Source organism: Arvicanthis niloticus, chromosome 9 (genome assembly GCF_011762505.2).
Source record: "Arvicanthis niloticus isolate mArvNil1 chromosome 9, mArvNil1.pat.X, whole genome shotgun sequence".
NCBI lineage: Eukaryota > Metazoa > Chordata > Mammalia > Rodentia > Muridae > Arvicanthis > Arvicanthis niloticus.
Window position 1 is genome coordinate 27,508,053 of NC_047666.1, and position 21,046 is coordinate 27,529,098.

Here is a 21,046-nt window from a genome sequence, read left to right on the forward strand (position 1 = left end):
CGCCCTGTGTGGACACAGCAAGAAGTCAGCCATCTACATACCAGGAGAGTCCCAGACTGTACAACTGTGACAACAAAATAAAACGGTTTCTATAGAAGCTGTCTGATCTGTGGTATTCTGTTATGGCTGGGCCAGTACAATTCCAACAAAAACCTCAATAAGCTGTCAGCTTGGGTGGGAGAGGGTTAGGATAGCCACAGGTTAGCAAAACTGTATCTTAGATGCTGAAATAAGGGCTGGAGAGATGGCTAAGCAGTTAAGAGCACTGACTGCTCTTAAAGAGGTTCTGAGTTCAATTTCAGCAACCACATGGTGGCTCACAACCATCTGTAGTGGGATTGGATGTCCTCTTCTGGTGTGTGTGTGTCTGAAGACACAGACAGTGTACTTATATAAATAAAATAAAATTTAAAAGATGCTGAAATAGATGGCCCAGGTAACTGTGAATCTCAACATGTGAGTCATGACCACCTTGGGGGTCACAGATCAGACACTTACATTACAATGTATCAACTAGCAAAATTACAGTCATGAAGAAACAATTTTATGTTTGGGAGTCACTACATGAGAAACCCTATTAAAGGGAAGGTTGAGAAGCACTGAGGTATAGGAACCCAGCCATGGCCAGGGCAGTTTGTGTGCACTGGAAGAGAAACATGAATGATTTAAACAAAGGTCACACTGCAAGGGGACAATGGCTACTTCCCAACACACACATTCACTGGAAACAGAGTTCTCTGAAGGGAGAAGGAACTGAGAGCAGAGTTCCACCCAGATCTTTAAAATGTATCTGATAGATATTTTTGTTGTTAGGGTCTTTTATATCCTAGGATGGTTGCTGAGACTGGCCTTGAACTCCTGATCCTCCAGCCTCCACCTCCCAAATGCTAGGATTATAGCATTTTCTAGCATATCTGGTGGATTTTTTTCTGTGTAGCTTAAGCTGTCCGAGAACTGGTCATCCTTTCTTCTTACCTTGGCTCAGGCAGATACCACAACACCCAGCTAAGATGGCCTTTTCTTTCTATGACCAAAGCTACACAAGAACTGGGAGTGGGAGGTGGGGGAGATTGGAGGGTAGGTGAAGGTAATGTCTACTCACCAAGAATTCCTAAGGTCACTCTGGGCACATTCCCAAGGACTACCTCAGAAAGGACCACATGTTGGTATAAGGACCCTTGGTGAGTCAGGGAACTAAAAAGCCCCATTCTAAAGGTATCCTGGTCTGGAGAATTTGAAAGGACACCAGTAAAGAAAAGATGAGGGGCTGGAGAGATGGCTCAGAGATTAAGAGCACTGTTTGCTCTTTCAGAGGTCCTGAGTTTAATTCCCAGCAACCACATGGTGGCTCACAGCCATCTATAATGAGATCTGGTGCCCTCTTCTGGCCTGCAAGTACATAAGCAGGCAGAATACTATATACACAATAAATGAATCTTTAAAAAAGAAAAGATGAAATACTAAGATGCTTCTTGAGAATATGCTGGCCATTCACAGTAGCGAGCCTAGAAGGAGAAGCTCAAAGGGACAGTGCTTTAAATGGCAACTGAGCGTCCGAAGCTGAACCCATAGCTTGCTGGTTAGAGCTCCAAGGCCACACTTTATTTTTAATTAAACTCTCCCCAAAACTGTAACAAACCCAGGACCTTGCAATATGCTGGGCAAACACTCCACACTGAGCTACACTTCCAACCCTACTATGTTGCCTTAGGTGTTCTCGAACTTGCAATCCTACCTTGGCTTCCCCAATAGTTGAAATTATAGGCCTCTATCCTGCCTTAGCTCACAGTGCTCTGGGTTCCTTGATGCTGTTTTCTTGTATCCCTTACTTGTGTGTGTATGTATATAACTACTCTTAGGAAAAGCAAGTTCCTAGGACTGAGAGTTGTTGGGTAATCACAATCGCCCTCTAAAGCTGGTGTTGGTTCTGCATGAGGGGCAGAAGCTCAGACATGAATGACTGAACAGCAGCAGGGATGTGACTCAAGTTTATCTCATTAAACAGAAACGGGGATTTGGTGAGAGACCTTTAAGTGGGCTAAAATGCACAGGAAAACAAATCAACCCAAGCACAAGAGAGCTCATCTCCTTCACAAGGAGGTCCCTGTTCTGTTCGATTTTGCTCTGTCTGGACCTCACTATTCGTGGAACAGGCAGCCTTGAAATGCTCTGTATTTTAGGTATGTGCACTACCACCAAGCCATACCCCAGCTCTGCCCCATGTCTTTCAGATGACTAATAAAGCTGTGTGTCTCACAGGAGCTGAGGCGGAATCTCTCATGACCTAGCCATTCAGAGAAGCACCTTAGTTTTTCCCAGATGCAGCTAGGGAAAAGGCATCTAGGAAAGAACATGAGACCTCACCAGAGGGCACCAAGAAGCTTGAGGGCCCTGGAGACCCACCTGTTTAAGGGCATTCCGAGCAATTGTCTGGAAGGCCTGCTCCACATTAATGGCCTCCTTGGCACTAGTCTCGAAGTAAGGAATGTTGTTTTTGCTGTAGCACCAAGCCTGTGCCCTCTTTGTGGCCACCTAAAGGAGGGAGAAGGACACTAATGACACAAACAGCAGACAATGACTCAGTCCTCCCCAGGACAAGTACATAGGTGAGAACACATCTGCGAAGGAGGAAGAATGTGGCCTATAGACCTGCAGGTCAGCTCACTCTGCTGCTCATATGAGGGATCCAAACTCAAGCTCTCTCTGTCCATAGCCAGATCACGTAGCCCTTAGCCAAAGGAGACTGATCCTCCTGGGGTCCACAGCTCATCTCTGATATGAATCCCGTTTTCCCTCACTCATCTAGGGCCACCAGAGGTGGCAGGTGGCATAGTCTTTGCAGTGTTCACCCCCTTAGATCTTTCCTGCCCCAGCCAAGAAGCAACAGACAAAATCTGGAAAGGAAAGAGATGTCCAAAATAAGCTGAGCTATATTTAACAAAGCTATGTTCCAACGAAAGTGCTGTGTACAGTTACGGCAGAGCGCCGTGACTCACGTCCACAGCACTCCTCCGACCCCCATAAAACGAGAAAAGCAATTCCTTCCTTCCTCTGACCCCCAAAAACTAGAAAAGCAATTCCTTCCTTCCTCTGACCCCCAAAAACGAGAAAAGCAATTCCTTCCTTTAAGGTACAGAAGGGGAAACGAGGCTCTGAGAGCAAAGCCTGCCCCATGCCAAAGCTGGCTGGGTCAGCTGGGGGACTAGGTGATAAGCACTCCCACCTGCACTTTCCCATGTTATTCTGAGCCCAGTAGAAGACCCTCTGAACTCCAGGGCCCAGGGGAGCATGGCCAGTGATAGTAACTGCAGTTGCAACTTACTTGTCTGTTTTCCAGGTCAATCTTGTTTCCCAGCACAACAAAAGGGAAGTTCTCGGGATCCCGGGGGCTAGCCTGGATGAGAAACTCGTCTCTCCAGCTGTCAAGGGTTTTGAATGTGTTGGGGGCAGTCACATCAAACACCAGAACACAGCAATCTGCACCTCTATAGAAGGCCACACCAAGAGACTGGAACCGTTCTTGACCAGCTGTGTCCCAGATCTGCAAGACACAAAATATTTGGTCTTTAGGAGACGCTGAGCACTGTGTATGTGTGTACATGTGCTAAAGTTCATGTATCTATAGATTTTTTAACAACGTCATTTCTTTAATCAAAAAGTGGTTCTTGTTTATAACTTAAAACCAAAATTGACAAAAATACCTAGAGTTGAAGTTAGCAGTAGGTCGTCCAGTGGCTAAGCACAGACACTATCCTACAGCACCATGTTCGACTTAGGGACAGATGGTATAGGAAATACAAAGACAGAACAGACATAAAAATGAAGGAAAAAAACTCAAGAAAATTATATCATATTCCCAGCAAGTTTTGAAAATTATCTTCCCTTCATACTTACAAAAAAAAAAAAAAAAAAAATACAGCCCTATGTCTAATGGTCCTTTTAAATTTTCTAGGGTTTTCTGGAAGTTGATGGTGGGAACAGAATCCAGGGCACTGTAAACTCTGAACAGGCCCTACTGCTCATCTATACAGACTCCCAAATGAACTATTTTCTTCTTTATTACCAAAATTATATCCATATTTTTTTAAAGAATTATTTCATATATATGAGAACTCTGCCACTCCCTTCAGACACACCAGAAGAGAGCATCAGATCACATTACAGATGGTTGTGAGCCACCATGTGGTTGCTGGGAATTGAACTCAGGGCCTCTGAAAGAGCCATCTCTCTAGCCCTATATTCATATATTTAGTTACCCACTACTGATATAATTTGGGCAGATGCTACAGATGGAACTAATGTGATAAGTCTTAATATTGCCACTGTATCTCTCTCTGTCTCTCTGTCTCTGTCTCTCTTTCTCTCTCTCTCTCTCTTTCTTTCAGAGTAAACCTATGGCCAGAGAGATGGCTCAGCAGTTAAGTCCACTGCTGCTCTTCTAACTAAGCAAGTCTGATTCCCAGCATCCCCATAGCAGCTCATAATCTTAAATTCCAGATTAGAGGCTTTCTGCGGCCTGTGTGCCCCAGGCAGAATGTGGCATATACAAGCACATAAAACATTACCTCCATGACACTTTTCTGAACTCTCCAAAAGTAAATGGTACCTGAAGAAAATGTCTTACACCAATAGTGCTGTGCTGTAAATCTTCCAACTCACTTTTTCTCATATCCAAAACTACCAGCATCCCATTGCCTCCTCATACTTTCCTCCATGGCCATTCATCCTCACATGTAGGGTTACAATGATTACTCTTACACTTCTCTCCTTGTGCCAAAGGTTAAAATGAGGTGTAAACCATAGACTGTAGCAGAAACTGGGACTAGAAAGAGCTGGTCCGGAACAAGAATGGGGTCAAGACATGCCCAAAAATCTCATCCTGAGATCAGCAGGAATAGGATTCCACCTCCACCCTATCCCAGTTAAAGGAGCTATCTTGCTGAAGGCTGTCTACTGAGAGTTTGTTCTTGCCATGCTCACTTGCCACCTGAGGTCTCCATCGACCCCCAGCCATTCCCTCCTCAATTCCCCTCTTAGGCCACAGGTTGTGATTGCCGTGATCATGCTGTTATGGATGCAGGATCGAGGAGTGGAAACACAAGAAACCTCTATGCTGTAGACTGCACTACAGAAGAGCACAATGCCTGCCCGCCTACCTCCACCTCTACACGACTCAAATTCCCTGAACTCTGGCTTCCAGGATATTAAGGTTTGTCTGTACTCTGCCCACTTAACCACCAGCTTCCTGTGAGCACAAGCTCCTGCTCAGGGACTACTGTATTGAGAGTGATGTCACTCAGGGTTAGATTAATGTGCTCTCGTTCAATCTTCACCTCTTATGACTTGTTTTTACTCCTCTACTTTCCATGTGCACATTTTCCACCTCAGATCCTGAAGGTTTTGGCTACTGCACTTCAAGGTCTTGGTCCAGCCAAGTACGGCCTGTGTCCCTTAAGAGTTCCTAGCAAGGACCCTGTTGCCTGTGTCCTATCCCATGGGCCTTCTGTGTATCTATGCTAATACCATTGCTTCAATGATACCATGGCTTAACAAGTCTGGAGTATTCGTGCACACCTACTTGGCTGTACCCAGTATTGCACTCTGACTTGTAGCTTTTTCTTCAACAGTATCAGAAACATGAATGGTAAAACAGACGTCACTATTCCACTGGACCTTACAATGTGTAACTCCAGTCCTGGTTTCCTTATGGTAGGACCCAATGTAAGAGCCACACCTGAGGACTCAACTGACAGCAGGCTATGACTTTAGTAAGCACTTATGGATTTCCCTCTGTATCATTATTCCTAGACAGTCTAAAAGCTACTACCATAGGATTAGGTATTATAAGTAACTACAAAATACATTTAAAGTTTTATACAGGGGGATGTCCTTACATTCTATAGACATAACAAATCAATTTTAGCAGGGCAGTGGTGGCGCACACCTTTAATCCCAGCATTTGGGAGGCAGAGGCAGGTGGATTTCTGAGTTTGAGGCCAGTTTGGTCTACAGAGTGAGTTCCAGGACAGCAAGGGCTACACAGAGAAACCCTGTTTCAAAAAACCAACCCCTACACCCCACACCCCACCCCCAAAAAAGAACAAATCAATTTTATTTATAAAATTTGTTTTTAATTGTTGTTTTATTCTATGAGTGTTTTTGCCTGCATGTCTGTCTGTGCACAACTTGCATGCCTGGTGTCCAAGGAGGCCAGGAGGCCAGTAAAGGGTGTTGGATTCCCTGGGACTGTAGTTACAGATGGTTTTAAGTCCCACTGTGCACGCTGGAATTCAAATCAATGTCCTCTGGAAGGAAAAGACTAGCCAGTGCTCTTAACCTGAGTCATCTCTGCAGCCCTTACTTTCACCCTTTTAAGATGAGATCTAATGTAGCCCATACTGACCTCGAACTCATTCTGTAGCTGAAGGTAGCCTTAAAACAATTCGGATCCTCCTGCCTACAGCCCCCAAATACTGCTGGGATTACAGGCATGCACCACCACATTCAGTTTTAGTCATGGAGGTGGGACCCAGGGCCTCATACATCATAGCAAGCATTTTATCTCAGCTGCCTCCTCTAGCCCTTTGCACTTAGGCTTACTTTATTCTTATTTATCTTTGTGGTGGGTGCTTGTGGAGGCCAAGAGGGGGAAAAAAAAACCCCTGTGCTTTTTATTATCAGAGTTCTAACTCTAAAAGAGCCTGCTAACTACACCTTTTGAACACTGCCCTGGTGCTCTGCCGCTATGGATAGCTGGCAAGCACACGGCTGCTGCTTCCTTGGCTCCCATGGCCACGCTGGCACTGGTTTCTCTTTAGTCTTTTGAAGGTGGGTATCTCTGTTATTCATGTTCATTTTTAATTTATTCCTCTCTACTATGTCCAATCTACTGTTAACTGAAATTTCCAAAGTTTTAATTCTTTTCTCCTTAAATCTATATTGCCCATTTATTCTCTGCAGATGTAAGGGTCTTTCTCTCTTCTTTTAAATTAAAACCACTGTACAGAGCTGCAGTCAGAGGTCTGTGGTACAACACCTATCTTGTAGGGACTCTAGGCTCGGGCCCTAACACTGCCCACCCTGAAAAGAATGGAGGAGTTCTAATGTGTTGACTGGGGCTGATAGTTCATGCCTGCATTACCAGCACTTTGGAAAACATAGGTAAAAGAACTGGAAGAGTTTGAGAGTAGCCTGCCTGGTCTACATAGAGTGAATCTCCACCTGTAAAAATAAATCAACTGCTGTGGATGACCCTATACTAGCTGTGAAATTGGACCTGGCTCCTTTGTAAGTATAAAAAGCACTCTCAAAGACCAAGGAGGTCACCACTGGGTTCTTTGTGTGGTATCTTCCTTTTCTTATTTACTTTTACTACAAGCTGCTAAAACTCTTGAAAAGTATGTGAGGCTCACCCCAGACCACCCCATCATTCAGAAACTGCTACCTCATCCCACTCTCTCCTAGGTCCTTCTGTCTCATGGGTCTCCAGTGTGGCTCACTTGGCGCTGTCTGTGGGGATACACTGCAGCAGTGAGTGTGGCTGGATCTCAGTACTCAACCCTGTGCCGGGTGCACAGATGGTGCAGGTCTATGCAGCTCCTGCATTTTATCAGCGCCTGTTCCCTCGACTGCTGTGAAGAACACCAGCCTGGCCACCCTTCCTCCAAGTCACATGTTCTTTCTGGGGGCTCTTGGGGCTATTGTTTGTTTTCCTGCAGTCTTGGGTTTCTTTTGTTTAATTTCTTTGTTTGTTTTGTTGTTTTTCCACGACATTGTCTTACTATGCAGCTCTGGATATTTCCTATGTGGACCAGGCTAGCCTCAGAGGTCCACAGAACTAACAGAGGTCCACTTGTCTCTGCCTCTGCCTCCCAAATATTGGAATTAATGGCATGTGACAAGACACCTAGCCAGGCTCAGGTTCTTTCTGACCCTTGCCAACTCCTGCAGCTTACCCATGTTAGAGTTTAACAGTGCCTTTCACTTACTTTGATGTATTATTTTTTTAAGTTCTAAAATGTTCACATCCTCATTTTTTATAACAGCTTTTTCCATTTTGGTTTTTATTTCTGTTTTAAAAGCCAGCAGTCACTGTGAAGGTAACTTGTGACATGGTTTCTTCAAATGGCCAAGAGCATATCCTCTCACTCCAATTTTAAGTGTCCCACAGAGTAATCTTAGTTTTTATCATGAATGTCATGTATTTCTGTTAAATTCTACACACAAGAAGTTGAATCTGGGTACACAAACCTTTAATGTCAGCCCCCGGGGAGGCTGACACAAGAGATTTGTAAGTCCAAGGTCAATGCCTGGCATCAGATACAAGATACTAGTTTTAAAAGGTCTGGGGACAAAGCCCAACAGCAGAGCATTTGTCTACTAGCACTTAAGAGAACATAGTAGGTTCAATTCCAAGTTCTCCATCCCCAAAAGCACACCAAAGTAATCACCACACATGTGGACAGGTGGACAACGGGGCAATCTCAAACCCCTGAGTCCCAAAAGTATTGCCACATCTTTGGCCTGTCCCCCGTCCTACTTTTACAATCTTTGTGGGGACTGGACAGGCGGTGTGTAGTGTGTCTGCCGGGTAGGAATGGGGAGTAGGGAGTGTTTCTCAGGTCTGACACCACACATGGGCAGTACCTTACATCTCCAGTCCTTTCAAAGCTAAAACTTAAAAATCATCCCATCCCATGGCAGGAGCCTCTGAGCCTATAACAATTTTACTTTCCCCACCCCCCCCCTCTCTTTTTTCTTCCCAGACATTTCCTTTTCTCAAATCCGGTGTCCTTAACTTTCACTTGGGTATTCTGAATATCTTGAGATCTCTGTGCATATGTGTAGGGGGGCTGGGAAAGGCTGACTCACATGACCTCCACCCTAAACAGGAGCCCATTCAGAGTTCTCACCTTCCAGTGACCGCCCACCCGTCTGTCACCTGTCGCCTATCTATCTCCCTACTGCAGTGCTGGCCGAATAGATGATCCCCTTGTGTATCTAGTTTTACATGGGATCTGGGGATTTGCGCATGGATCCTCACATTTTGCATAGTGAGGGCTTTCTTCATCCATGGAGCCATGTCTCCAGCCCCACATTTGTTTTTGTTGTTTTAGCTATGCTTTATATATGTAGTAGAAAAACAAGAACAGAGACCCTGTCTCAAAACAAGGTGGAAGCTGGTTAAGATGGTGTGTGTGTGTGTGTACGCACACACACGCACACACACACACCATAAACAATTTAAAATATGTGGTGACTGACCTCAGTTTTAATGTAAAACTCAAAGAAATGCTCCTGTCTCTTTAGTTTGTTGTTGCTGTACCAACTACCTCAGTGAGATCATGGACCAGAAGACAAGGCAAACAATATTGGGATTCTTTTTCAAGAAGTGTTTGTGCACAAGCCTGTGTATACACTATATAAAATGCCTCAACAACAGTGTATACTAATACACATGGGGCACGAGGTGAACAGACACATGGAAACACTAGATCAGCTTAACAGAACTCTATGTGTTTGCCTGAACTTGTGCACCAAATTGCCTAGAGAACAGAAGAGGGCATCAGATCCCTTAGAAGTGAAGTTATAGACAAGAGTGCTGAGAACTAACCTGGTCCTCTGTAAAGAGCAGCCAGTGCTTTTAATCACTGAGCCATCAATTTAGGATGGCCAACAATTAAATAATTAACTACTACCTTACTATCTGCAGAAAGATTTCTGAGCTGAAGCACTGGACAGAACCAGTAAGATAAGCAACAGGACACCTCATGACTTTAACCCCAGCATCCCAGTGCATCTTTATGAGGAAGTCATGGATACAGGTCGTGGATACCGACACCAATGCCTCCCAAAGAAAGACAGACTAATGAAGACATTTTAGAACACAGAAGGGACTTGTAAGTTGCTAAGTTTAGAAAAGGGGGGGAGGAGGAGAATAAATCTAGTTAAACTAAATTTTACAAAAATTCCTAGTTGTCTTGTAATGTAAATGTCAACGTGAGGATGGGGGTGTAGCTTAGTGGCGGAAGCGGAGCATGCGCACTCAGTCTGTATGAGGCTCCATCTCCACCACGCTCCCAACCATGGTTTACTGGTTGCCTTCAATTTTACCCAACAGCCCTAACTGTAGCCAATTATCCATATCCACAAATATAATGCTAAGTTTGAAAAGCAGAGAGATGTGACACAGTTTAGATACAATAAGCTGGGCCTACAGAGAGTTCAGCAGGTAAAGCGCTTGACATATAAGCTGCATGACCTGTGTTCAATCCCTAGGACACGTGCACACGGGCAAACATGCACACTTTATTCAGTAAGCAAGCAGTCTGGCTCCTGGCTGAGCAGTGGCTTACCTGCATGGTAACAAGTCTGTCATCCACCATCACCTCCTTGGTGAGAAAGTCGGCCCCTATCGTGGCTTTGTACTGGTTACTGAACTTCTTGTTCACATACTGGTTCATGAGAGACGTCTTCCCAACACTGCAATCGGACAAAACTCACATGTCTAAGTCAAATAAGGGACTGACAGCAATTTGTGTTTACAGTTTTCAAAGCAATCTATCTGGGCTAGGAAGAGAGTTTAGTTGGTATAGTGTTTGCCTGGCACACACAAGGCCTGGATTTAATTCCCAGTACTGCAACAGTTTAAAAACAAAACAAAGCATTTGATTAAAGGAATGTGCCTGTCATGACTGAGAGACTTCTCCCTCTCAGGGTAGCACCAACAATCACCCTAGCACCACTTACTAGGTGTGTACTTTCCTGGAATAGTGCAGAGGAAGGGGCAGGCAGGAGATAGCTTGGCAGGTGTGGCAGTCTGAGTAAGAAACCCCCTCCCCCCCAGGCTCATAAGCTCTTGCTGAGAGGGTGTCACTGGGGGTGGGCTTTAAGGTTTCAAAAGATTCTTCTCCATTTACAGTGTTTGTGTACTTGCTTCCATGCTCTATTCTCTCTACTTTCTCTCTGCCTAGTGGTTGTGAATCAAGACATAAGCTCTTAGAAACTTTTCCAGTGCCATGCTGCCATGCTGGTCAGACCCTCCCCCCCCCCCAAACTGTATGTAAGCCGATAATAAGCTCTTCTGTATGTTGCCTTCGACATTGTGTCTTATCACAGCAGCAGAAAAGTAACTAAGATAGTGGGTAAAGGCACTGCCAAGCCTAGTGATAGGAGTTCAATCCCCAGGATCCACTGAGGTGAGCAATGGGGATGGGGGTGGGGGTGGTAAGGATTCCTGCAAATTATACTGACATCCACACATGCACCAAGCATTTGCAAGAGTCCACAGACATAAACAAACACAAAATAAATACACACATAGACACACACACACACACACACACACATATGCGCACACAAAATAAATACATGTAATTTAAAAAAAATACAGGGGGAAGGGGAGATTAGCTCTGTGGCAAAGTTCCCTCAATTCCAACACAGCAGTACAAAACAAAAGCACAAACTGAGAAAGCGCACAGTGAAGACATCCATCATACACACAGGACCCCATTTATAAGCTTCAGTATAGGCAGCTCAGGTGGTAGACACTAGTACAACTCTTTCATACAACTCCTAAAAGGAACTTTGAAAAGATCACTCTGTCACTCCCATCAGCACTATAATCTCAGGCATTTATGCATCACTAAGTGTCATCATGTAACACCAGGAGGAAACCACTCACCTCAGCAGGCTTTCTTCAGTACACAGCCAGAAAAGAATGTTCCAAGACAGGGGCAGCAGCACATGCCTGGAACCCAGCACTTGAGAGACTGAGGCTGGACTGGACTGCACAGTGAGTTCAAGGGCATTGTGCCACATTATTTTTTGTCTTAAAATAAGCCCAAACGAAACACAAAACAGGGCCTGTATGACGGCTAAAAGCCCAATAACCTAGATTCAACCCTCAGGGCTCCACAGCAGAAGGAAAGACAGTTCTTGTGCACTGTCTTCTGACCTTCACAGCCTCATGCATATGCAGGCATAATAAAAAATTCAATGCAATTTATAAAACTTCAAACAATGTTCCTCCCAAGGAATTTTTTCATCAAGAAAATTCACCAAGTAAGTGTTCAGTAAGGTAAGGATAGGGTAAAGGTAATGCAACCTAAAGAGAGAGATAAAGCTTGTCCAAGGCTTTCCACAAAGAATCCAATTCATATTCAGATGACTTGGAAATACACAGCCTAAGGCGGCAATGCTTCTCAAGGGTGTAGCTCAATGGCTGCTCTGGCCTAAGATGTGAAGCCATGGGTTCTGTCTCCAGTACTGCAGCACAACTGGAGTTTACAGAGAAGTAGCAGTGACATCTGTAATCCTCAAAGGCCTTGAGACTCCTTTCCAGACAAGTCTGGGCAACACACATCTAAGGACAGTGTGTCATTTCTGACAGAACTGAGCAGGAGACACTGCTCCTATACTCTACCCCACTGGAATACAATTTCAGAAACAAGAAAATACTTGTTTAAGCAATTCAAGTTGGCCAAAACAGACAGAAAATCCATGGCTGTTAAGGAAAGGAAAGAAATGACTAACATTTACTGGAGCCCCCTCTCCCCTCAAAAGAAATTTAAGCCCAAACATGTTGAAAGACATAGTGATAAAGCAGTAGTAGACTCCATGCCTAACCTGCCCTGGGTTATATTTCATGGAAACACAACGACACAAGGCATTCACACATACACACACTCACACACACACATACTAAAATTAAAAAAAAAAAAAAGGAGCAAAAATACACATCAAAGGAATATTCAAATTTCTATTAAATCCCAATAGTAAAGGATAGAGGGCAGGCCCAGAGTAGAATGTGGAGCTGTCTTGAGATCAGTGAAGATGAAGCGCCAAGCCTAGCTCATGAGAGACACTTACCCAGAGTCCCCCAGGATGATGACCTTCAGCAACACTTTCTTCCTAGAGGTCATCCTTGAAGCTGTAGGAACAAGAAAGCACAGGTGAGCTGAAGAAACACTAAGCTCAGTGACAGTGGTAAGAAAAACACCTGCCAGGGCAGGTATGGGTTGTGTGAGGAAGCTGAACCCTCAGAAACTGTTTCCTTCAGCCACGCGTCAATCCTAGAGTTTTCTAAACCATACATTACATATGGAGCCTTATTTCCCCTCATCTCTCCAGAGACTGTGTGGACTCAGCAAAGGTCTAGTATCACTTCTTTTGTTGTTTTGTTTTTCAAGACAGGGTTTCTCCATGTCGCCCTGGCTGTCCTCAACCTTAAGAGATCTGCCTGCCTCTGCCTCCCAAGTACTTTAATCCTAAGATTAAAGGTATGCACCACCACTGCCTGGCTGGTATCACTATTTGAGATGGATTACACCATATCAGTGGATATGTTTGGTAAAAATTTCTTTTCCTTTCTATGGGGGGAGGGGTTAGACAAGGTCTCATTTTATATATATATATATATATATATATATATATATATATATATACACACACACACACACATACACATACATACATCTAGATATATATATATCTAGAACTCAGAGACCTCCTACTGCCTCTGCCTGCTGACTGCTAGGATTAAATGCATGCACCATATGGCTTGGCCACAGCTTGATTTCTTCGTAGCCTTTTTGAGTATCAGAAAGGAAGTACCATACTCGGGCTTTGCTCTTGCATACTGATCAAATATGTTTCCTTCCCAGTGTGTCTCCGCCCACTGGCAGCGCCCACAGAGCACCTAACATGCCTACTCTGCTGCAGTGAAGTGAGACACCTTTGAGTCACTTTCTCCAGCTTCCAACTCTGGAAACTACACAGGGTTGTTGCCCCAAAGTCATTGAATTCACACAACAGCAGATGGTGTTTTGAGCATATACTTTGGTTATTATGATACATGTGGAAAGGAGAAGGTTGTGAATGGGGCTAAGGACCGCTCTGTGGTCAGCTCTGTGATCAGAGGGCACGTCTAGCCCATGCAAGGCCCTAGGTCGGATCCTCAGCACCAAAAGGAGAGGGAGAGAGGAAATGAAAGAGAAAAGGAGAGGGGGAAGAGAAAGAAGTATGTGTCTCTGAATTCTGTCTGTGGGACACCCTTCCTCGAGAGGCAGCAGGAGCTGAAGGAGGATTTGGGGACGGAGAGATCTTTCAGACGCACAGCTTTTACATGAACAAGCAGGAGGCAGGGCAGCAGGCATCAACAGTGGGCATTCCGACAAGAGTCCCTCTTAGCAGAGAATATTTATTCTCTCAAGGGAAAGTTCCCTTCCGGCTGCTCAGGCTCCTCCATAAAGGACACGTACAGTACAAGTTACTGTGCCCTCAAGGGGCCCACGGTAGGCTTCAACATCCTACATCAGGGTATATTTTGCTTTTACCAATGCAGCTCAGGAGCCACAGGTGACACCAGCCTTTATTGGCTCCCAGCAAAACACCTAGCATACACTATGTAAAAAGATGTCTAAGTGAAAACTTGCTATGGTTTTGATAAAAATTAGACTGTTTCTAAGATCAGTTTGTGAACAAACAGGGGAAAGAGAAAATATAACTTTGGACTTTTAATTCTGAGGAGCTTAAGATGAAAGACTAATAGCCCATGGGGGGAGAAATCAAATGCAAGAGGGAGATACTCTCAGCAAGCCCCTGAGCTCAACAAACCACCTGTGTGTGAGCCCTTAGACCAAATGCTTTTGTTTTCAGGTTAAGAACTTATTTCTGGAATTCTTTGGCTTTCCGAGTCCCACCTCTGCTTCACAGAGGGTCTTTCTGTGTGTGTCTGATGTATGTGCAACTCTTTCCTTTAAAAACAACAACAACAACAAAAAATGGAGTTTGGAGACTGGAGAGATGGCTCAGCAGTTCACAGCACTGACTGCTCTTCCAGAAGTCCTGAGTTCAATTTCCAGCAACCACACGGTGGCTCACAACCATCTGTAATATGATGTCCTCTTCTGGCATGTAGGCATACTTGCAGACAGCACACTCATGTATATAATACATACATCATATTGAAAAAAAGAATTTCTATCACATAGTCTGGAAAGCATGATGTGTAGGACAACTTCGGGACGAACGCCAACTGGTCCTTTTAGGGTGGGAATGGAGAATACCTACTTTGAATAATAACTCAAGGGTTAAGAAAACCCAGTTAATTGGGGCTGGATAGGTGGATTAACAGTTAGGAGCATGGGCTGCTCTTCCAGAGGTCCTGAGTTCAGTTCCAGCACCCACACAGTGGCTTACAACTGTCTATAATGAGATCCAATGTCTCCTTCTGGCATGCAAATGTACATGAAGACAGAGAATTCATAGACATAAAACACACAAATGTTTTTTTAAAAATAAAAGAACATTCAGTCAGGCTCCCTCCTCATGCTTGCAGAAGGGTTGGGCAAGGAAGGACAGTGGCACTGATCATTGCCCAGGAGGAAATTAAGAAAGAGCCTAAGAAGTCAATCAGTGTGGAGAAGGCATGCCCATTGCTACTCTAAATATTTACCACCAGTAATGGTCCCCACTGTCAACAAATGTTCTCCCTCAGAAATATGCCTGCTGCCCTCAAGAGAGCTGCAGATCTACATTTAGAAAGATGCAATTTTGAAAGAACTATAGTGAAAGAAGTCTACCCAGAAGCTGAAAGAAGGCCATACACTTCCATTTTCCAGTTGTTTTTGTGAATCTTAAAAGACCTAGCTGTGGAGTTAAGGAGACCAAAAGCATCATGTCTAGAGAACAGGTACTATTTCATGACCCCAAAGTCTCAGAGTCCTGAATCGGTGACCCTTCCACACCAAGCACACCTTCCTTCAGGACAGTGAGACCACTTTCAATTCTGTCTACTTTCTTAAATTTGTTGTTCAACTACTTATGTAAAATAAACTTACACACAGAAAAACTGCACACAGGAGATGAAAGGAACAGAATAGCAGACTCTGACTAGCAAGATGGCTCAGTGGGTAAATGTTCTTGCTGTCGAATCTGGCAATCTGAAATCAGTGCCTGAGACCCACAGGAGTGAACCAACCTGCCCAGACTGTCCCATGACCTCCACAAGCACCTCAAGTCACACAAACACCAGCCCCAAAATGCACTCCAGACAATATAAATGAAATAAAGTTTCTAAAGCAGAGAGCTCAGAAATACACTATTATTTACCTTAAACAACATGAAGCTAAGGGACTGAAGTTGAACAGAACTGGAGATGGCAGCAAAACTTCACTGATTAAAACAAGAAAGACCAATTGGAAAGGCTGGAACCCCCCAGGTCAGACAGGACAAATGCTGGTGTCCTCTAACACAGTGGAGAGAGAAGACAGAAGTAGTGGCTCAGCTATACTTTCTGGAGTGCCCAGAAAAACTGAGAGACAGAGTGACAGCTAATTCTGAGAGGGCAAGAATGAAAATTCTACCAGCCAGGTGAGGAAAAAGAAAGGGGATGAGTGGGTGGCTTTGGCCAGGTCGCTGCTGTAAAAATAATGAAGTCCTTTTGTGAGGAGACCTTTGAAGGCAGAATTCAGGAACCAGTCACACTGAATTTATGTACCTCTCTCTGACTGTGCAGCAAAAGTGTTCTTGGGAATTTAGCCACGAACTCCAAGTCCAGGTTCCATGTTCCCAGGGTGCCGAGGCCTGTCTGTAGTTTTCCTTCAGGTCAAACTGCCTTCCCAGATATCTGACAATTCTGAGATGTCTAAAAAGCCCAACCTTGGGGAATCTCCAATCCTCCAGGGCTCTTCCTGCACTACCTGGGCAACTGAGGTGCCACATATGATCTGTGGCATTTGCTAGCTTGAGAGGGGAGGTGGAACAGTCCAAAACTCCAAGAGTCCACCTGAAAGCCAGCCATGCTGCCATTCCTAGTGGAACAGCTACCAAATCACCATCTTCTTAATAAAGCCATTGTTTCCACCTGCATGAGTTTTTTTTCCACTTGTTTTTGAGATGCTAAACTGTATTAAGACCACAGCTTAACGACCATGCCTAATTTGTATGTTTCAGGAATTTTATGTATTTGTAGTTTAATTTAGAACTACCACCTCTAAAGAAATTCAAGAGGAAAATGCAACTAGAAACTGTTAAAAACAAAACAAAATGAAACCTTGAGTGAGTCTAGGAGGAAATGATAAAGTCAAAACCACCTAGGGCAACACAGAGTTGCTCAAACGTCTTGCTCTTTTCCTATATTTCTATATATATTTGATATATATATGAGTGTTTTCTTACATAAATCTGTGACCAAATTGTGTCAGATGCCTGCAGAGGTCAAAAAGGATGTTGGATCTCCTGCAACTGAAATCGTAAGACACTTCTGAGCCACTGTATGGATGCTGGGAATCAAACCTGGGTCCTCTAGAGGAAAAAGCATCAAGAACTCAAACTCTGAGCCATCTCTGCAGCCCCATGTCTTCTATTTTCAGTCCTGTTGTCTGTCCTGTGGATGTTGGAAGCGTTTGATTTTAGCATTCTACACATGAACACAGTCAGCATACAAATGAACATGTTTCATGTTGACGTTTCTCTACACTGTTTTGTTTGTGTCTCCTTCCCACCCTACAGAATTTTACTTCTTGTGTTTGGTATGGTCTCTGCATGTAGCCTGTTGCTAATTAATTTTTGCTTTGATATTTGTTAGTGAATGTAGGAAGATTATTCTGGCACTGATCAATTGTCCTGGACTGAACAGTTCCGTCGGTGGCATGATTCAGGAATCACACAGTAGAGCTTCCACATGGTAGACATATCCACACAGGCAAAACACTTTCATACATAGAAATATACTATGTTGAAGGCAGTTATGACAGCTTCAAGAACTGGGGAACAATTCCTGTAGAAGAACCAGGCGAGCCTGGGCCTAAAGTAGAAAAAGATAGCAATCAGTTTCAGGCAGAGAACAGCATGTGCAGTCCTCAGAATCAGGCAGCCTATGAGCCTCATCATATGGGTCCTGGAAGCCATGACAAAGTCCTGAAACGAAAGGTCCTAAAGCCCAATGCAGCAGTGAATGCTGCAGCTGTGCAGGCAAGAGATGATAGCACTAGCATGGGGGTGACGCTGGGAGGAAACAATATCCAGGGGCAAAAGAGATTTAGGCGGGGCCCTGATTGTGAGCAAGCTAGACAGGAAGAGCTCAAGAAGTGGAGGATTCAGCTAGAAAGCTGGCAGATAAAACACAGAAGGTGCAACAAGAGGATCCTGAGTTTGAGGCCAGCCTGGATACATGGTAAGGTCAAGGCTGCATAGGCTGTAGCATATAGCAGAATTTTCCCTGTCCAATCAACTTAAATATTAATACAAGAAGCCTGTGATTGGACAGGGAAAGGGGAGGCAAGCTAAGAGTTTTGGAGACAGAGAAGATGGAACAAGAGGAATACGATCCAGATTACCCGTGGCTTTAAATAGCCACAGGTAGCTATGAATATCATAAAGGATAGAATAATTTGGATAACTTGTCTAATCTAGGTGGGCAGCTTGTATCATTATCAATTGGCTCTGAAATTATTGTATGGGCATCTTGTGAATTGAAAATTTATTGATAGATAAATCGGACTGATTATTTATAAGCTTCTAGAGTTTTGATTTACTGGGTTAAAGGGATTTGTGGTAACTAACCACTGGGGTAGATGGCTGAGAAGGAACCAGTGACTCTGAGGCAAGTGAACCTGAGTTGGGAAGACCCGGCAATCGATCAGTCGCTGCATGGGGCTAGCATAGAGGCGGAGAGCCTGTGGGAAGAGAGTAGCTGGGTATAGCACAGGATGGTGCCACTTTTTCATTATTTCCCACAACAGTAGTATTGTAAGATCTTGTCTCAAAATAAAATAAAGAAATGTGGTTATTTGGGACTTAAATTTCACCCAAAGGGAAGCTTGTTTGTGCTGGGATTTTACCACCTTATGCTAAATTGGAAACACTAGCATTCCTCAAATATACAATGCAATATATAAGAAACTGATGGAAAGAGCTGCCTTCTAGAGACTTCTATCTATCTATCTAACTATCATGACATTAGGCCTCAGTAAGAGCAGCTCATAGGATGAAAACAACCCAATCAAAGGATAGGTGAAGAGACAGATCATCAGTTTAAGAGCACACACTGCTCATCCAGAGGACTGGTGTTCAATTCCCAGTACTCCCATCAGGTAGTTCACAACCACATCTAATTACAATCCAGAGGACCTGACACCTTCTGCCCCTGTAAGCACCTGCACTTACCTACACATGTGTACATGCATGCACACACGGAAATAATAAAATTTTATTTTTGTAAAAGTGAGCAGAAGAGGGGGTAGAGATGGCTCAGCAGTTAAGAGCTCTGACTACTCTTCCAGAGGTCCTGAGTTCAATTCCCAGCAACCACATGGTGGCTCACAACCATCTGGGATCTGATGCCCTCTTCTGGTGTGTCTGAAGACAGCTACAGTGTACTCATACATAAAATTCATTTCTTAAAAAAAAGTGACCTAACAAACCTTTCTCAAAAGAAGATACCACTACAGCCGTACACCAAAAGGGCACCTGAATACCCATGTTCATTATGGCACTAAGATGGGACATGAAACCATGTCCACCAAGATACCACCGAGGGATAAATGGATTAAATGGGGTATAGCGCAGCCATGGCAGAGAGACCTATAATCCTAGCACCTGGGAGGAGCAGGAGTTTGAGGTCATTCTCAGCTACACAGTGAGTTTGACATAAGACTGCCTCAAAAACTAAAATAAACACACACCAGAAGAGGGGCCTGTGAGATGGCTCAGCGTTGCTGACCTAAGTTCAACTCTTTTTTTTTTTTTCCCTAAGTTCAACTCTTATTAGTCGGGGCTCTAGAGTCACAGAACCTGTGGATAGTCTCTATATAGTAAGGGACTTTGTTATGATGACTTAGTCTGTAATCCAACTCCCCAACAATGGCCAGCTATGAATGGGAAGTCCAATGATTTAGTAGTTGCTCAGTCCCACAAGGCTAGTAGATTCCAACAGATGTGCTGGCAAGTAAATGCAAGCATGCGAAGAAGAGCAACTGGCCTTCTTCCAATGTCCTTATAGAAGAATCCTAGGAGACTAAAGCAAGGAGATCTCTGAGTTCAAGGCCAGCCTGAGACAAAACAAGTCCCAGATCCAGATGAGGTGGTACACACCTTTAATCTGGGCCACACCTTCTGCTGGAGACCTCTATAAGGGCATTGGAAGAAGGCCTATTGCCCTTCTTCGCCTGCTTGCACTTACTTGCCAGCACATCTGTTGGAATCTACTAGCCTTGTGGGACTAAGCAAGATATGGAAATTAAACCAAGTATTCCTCAACAGGTGAAAAAAATACAGATGTGGTTTACATTTGCAACAGAATACTATTAGTCCTTAAAAGAAATTCTGTACTCTGAAGAAACACAGCTAAATCAGAGAATACTATGTTACATAAAATAAAAAGCCAGATACAGGAAGATCCATTCAGCTTGATCTCAAACCCAAAGAAGCCTGGATGGCAGGTGGCAGTCACCAGTGGCCAGGCATGGAGGAAAAGGAATGGTTATACACTACAGTGACTAGTTGATAACAATATACTGTATACTGGAAAACTACAGAGTACATATTAAAGTGTTCTCGCCACAGAAAACAGGAGTACATTAAATCACCTGATGTGGTTATTCCATAATGTATTATATACAAAAACATGTACACCATGAATTTAAAACTAAGGTGTTTCATGTAGTTACATCTCTTATACCAAACAGATTCCTGTTCACTTCAACAGAATCCCAAAGGAAAGTAAAAGCAGCCAGGTAAATGGTAATTTTATTCACACTTGTTCCCAAATCAGGACTGAGTGTGGTAGCACACATCCTCTAGGCAGGTGGAGAAGGATTAAGAGTTCAAAGCCAGCCTCAGCTACAGAGCAAATCTGAGGACAATCCAGGATAGATGAGTGAGCCTATCTCAAAATAAAAAACAAAAAAGCTCAAAAAAAAAAGTATGAATGTATTAAATGATGCAAAGTCTCCACAGGCACCAGTCATACATATGATACACATGCACTGCAGGCACGTAAAATAAAAATAATAAGATGGGCGGTGGTGGTGCACACCTTTAA

At 43.9% G+C, this 21,046-nt stretch overlaps 1 protein-coding gene across 2 annotated transcripts in view; it reads right to left on the reverse strand.

Moving 5' to 3' along the window:
- The window catches only part of Rab7a (RAB7A, member RAS oncogene family), a 41,341-nt gene that overhangs the window by 2,918 nt on the left and 17,377 nt on the right, over nucleotides 1-21,046 (reverse strand). For both annotated transcript variants that reach the window (XM_034511837.2, XM_076940078.1), the window contains 4 exons: nucleotides 12,871-12,931; nucleotides 10,356-10,482; nucleotides 3,323-3,541; nucleotides 2,404-2,532 (listed from right to left, as the gene is read on the reverse strand). In XM_034511837.2, coding sequence (XP_034367728.1) covers nucleotides 2,404-2,532; nucleotides 3,323-3,541; nucleotides 10,356-10,482; nucleotides 12,871-12,923 — 528 coding nt within the window. In that variant the 5' untranslated portion in view covers nucleotides 12,924-12,931. The remainder of the gene's footprint in view (nucleotides 1-2,403; nucleotides 2,533-3,322; nucleotides 3,542-10,355; nucleotides 10,483-12,870; nucleotides 12,932-21,046) is intronic.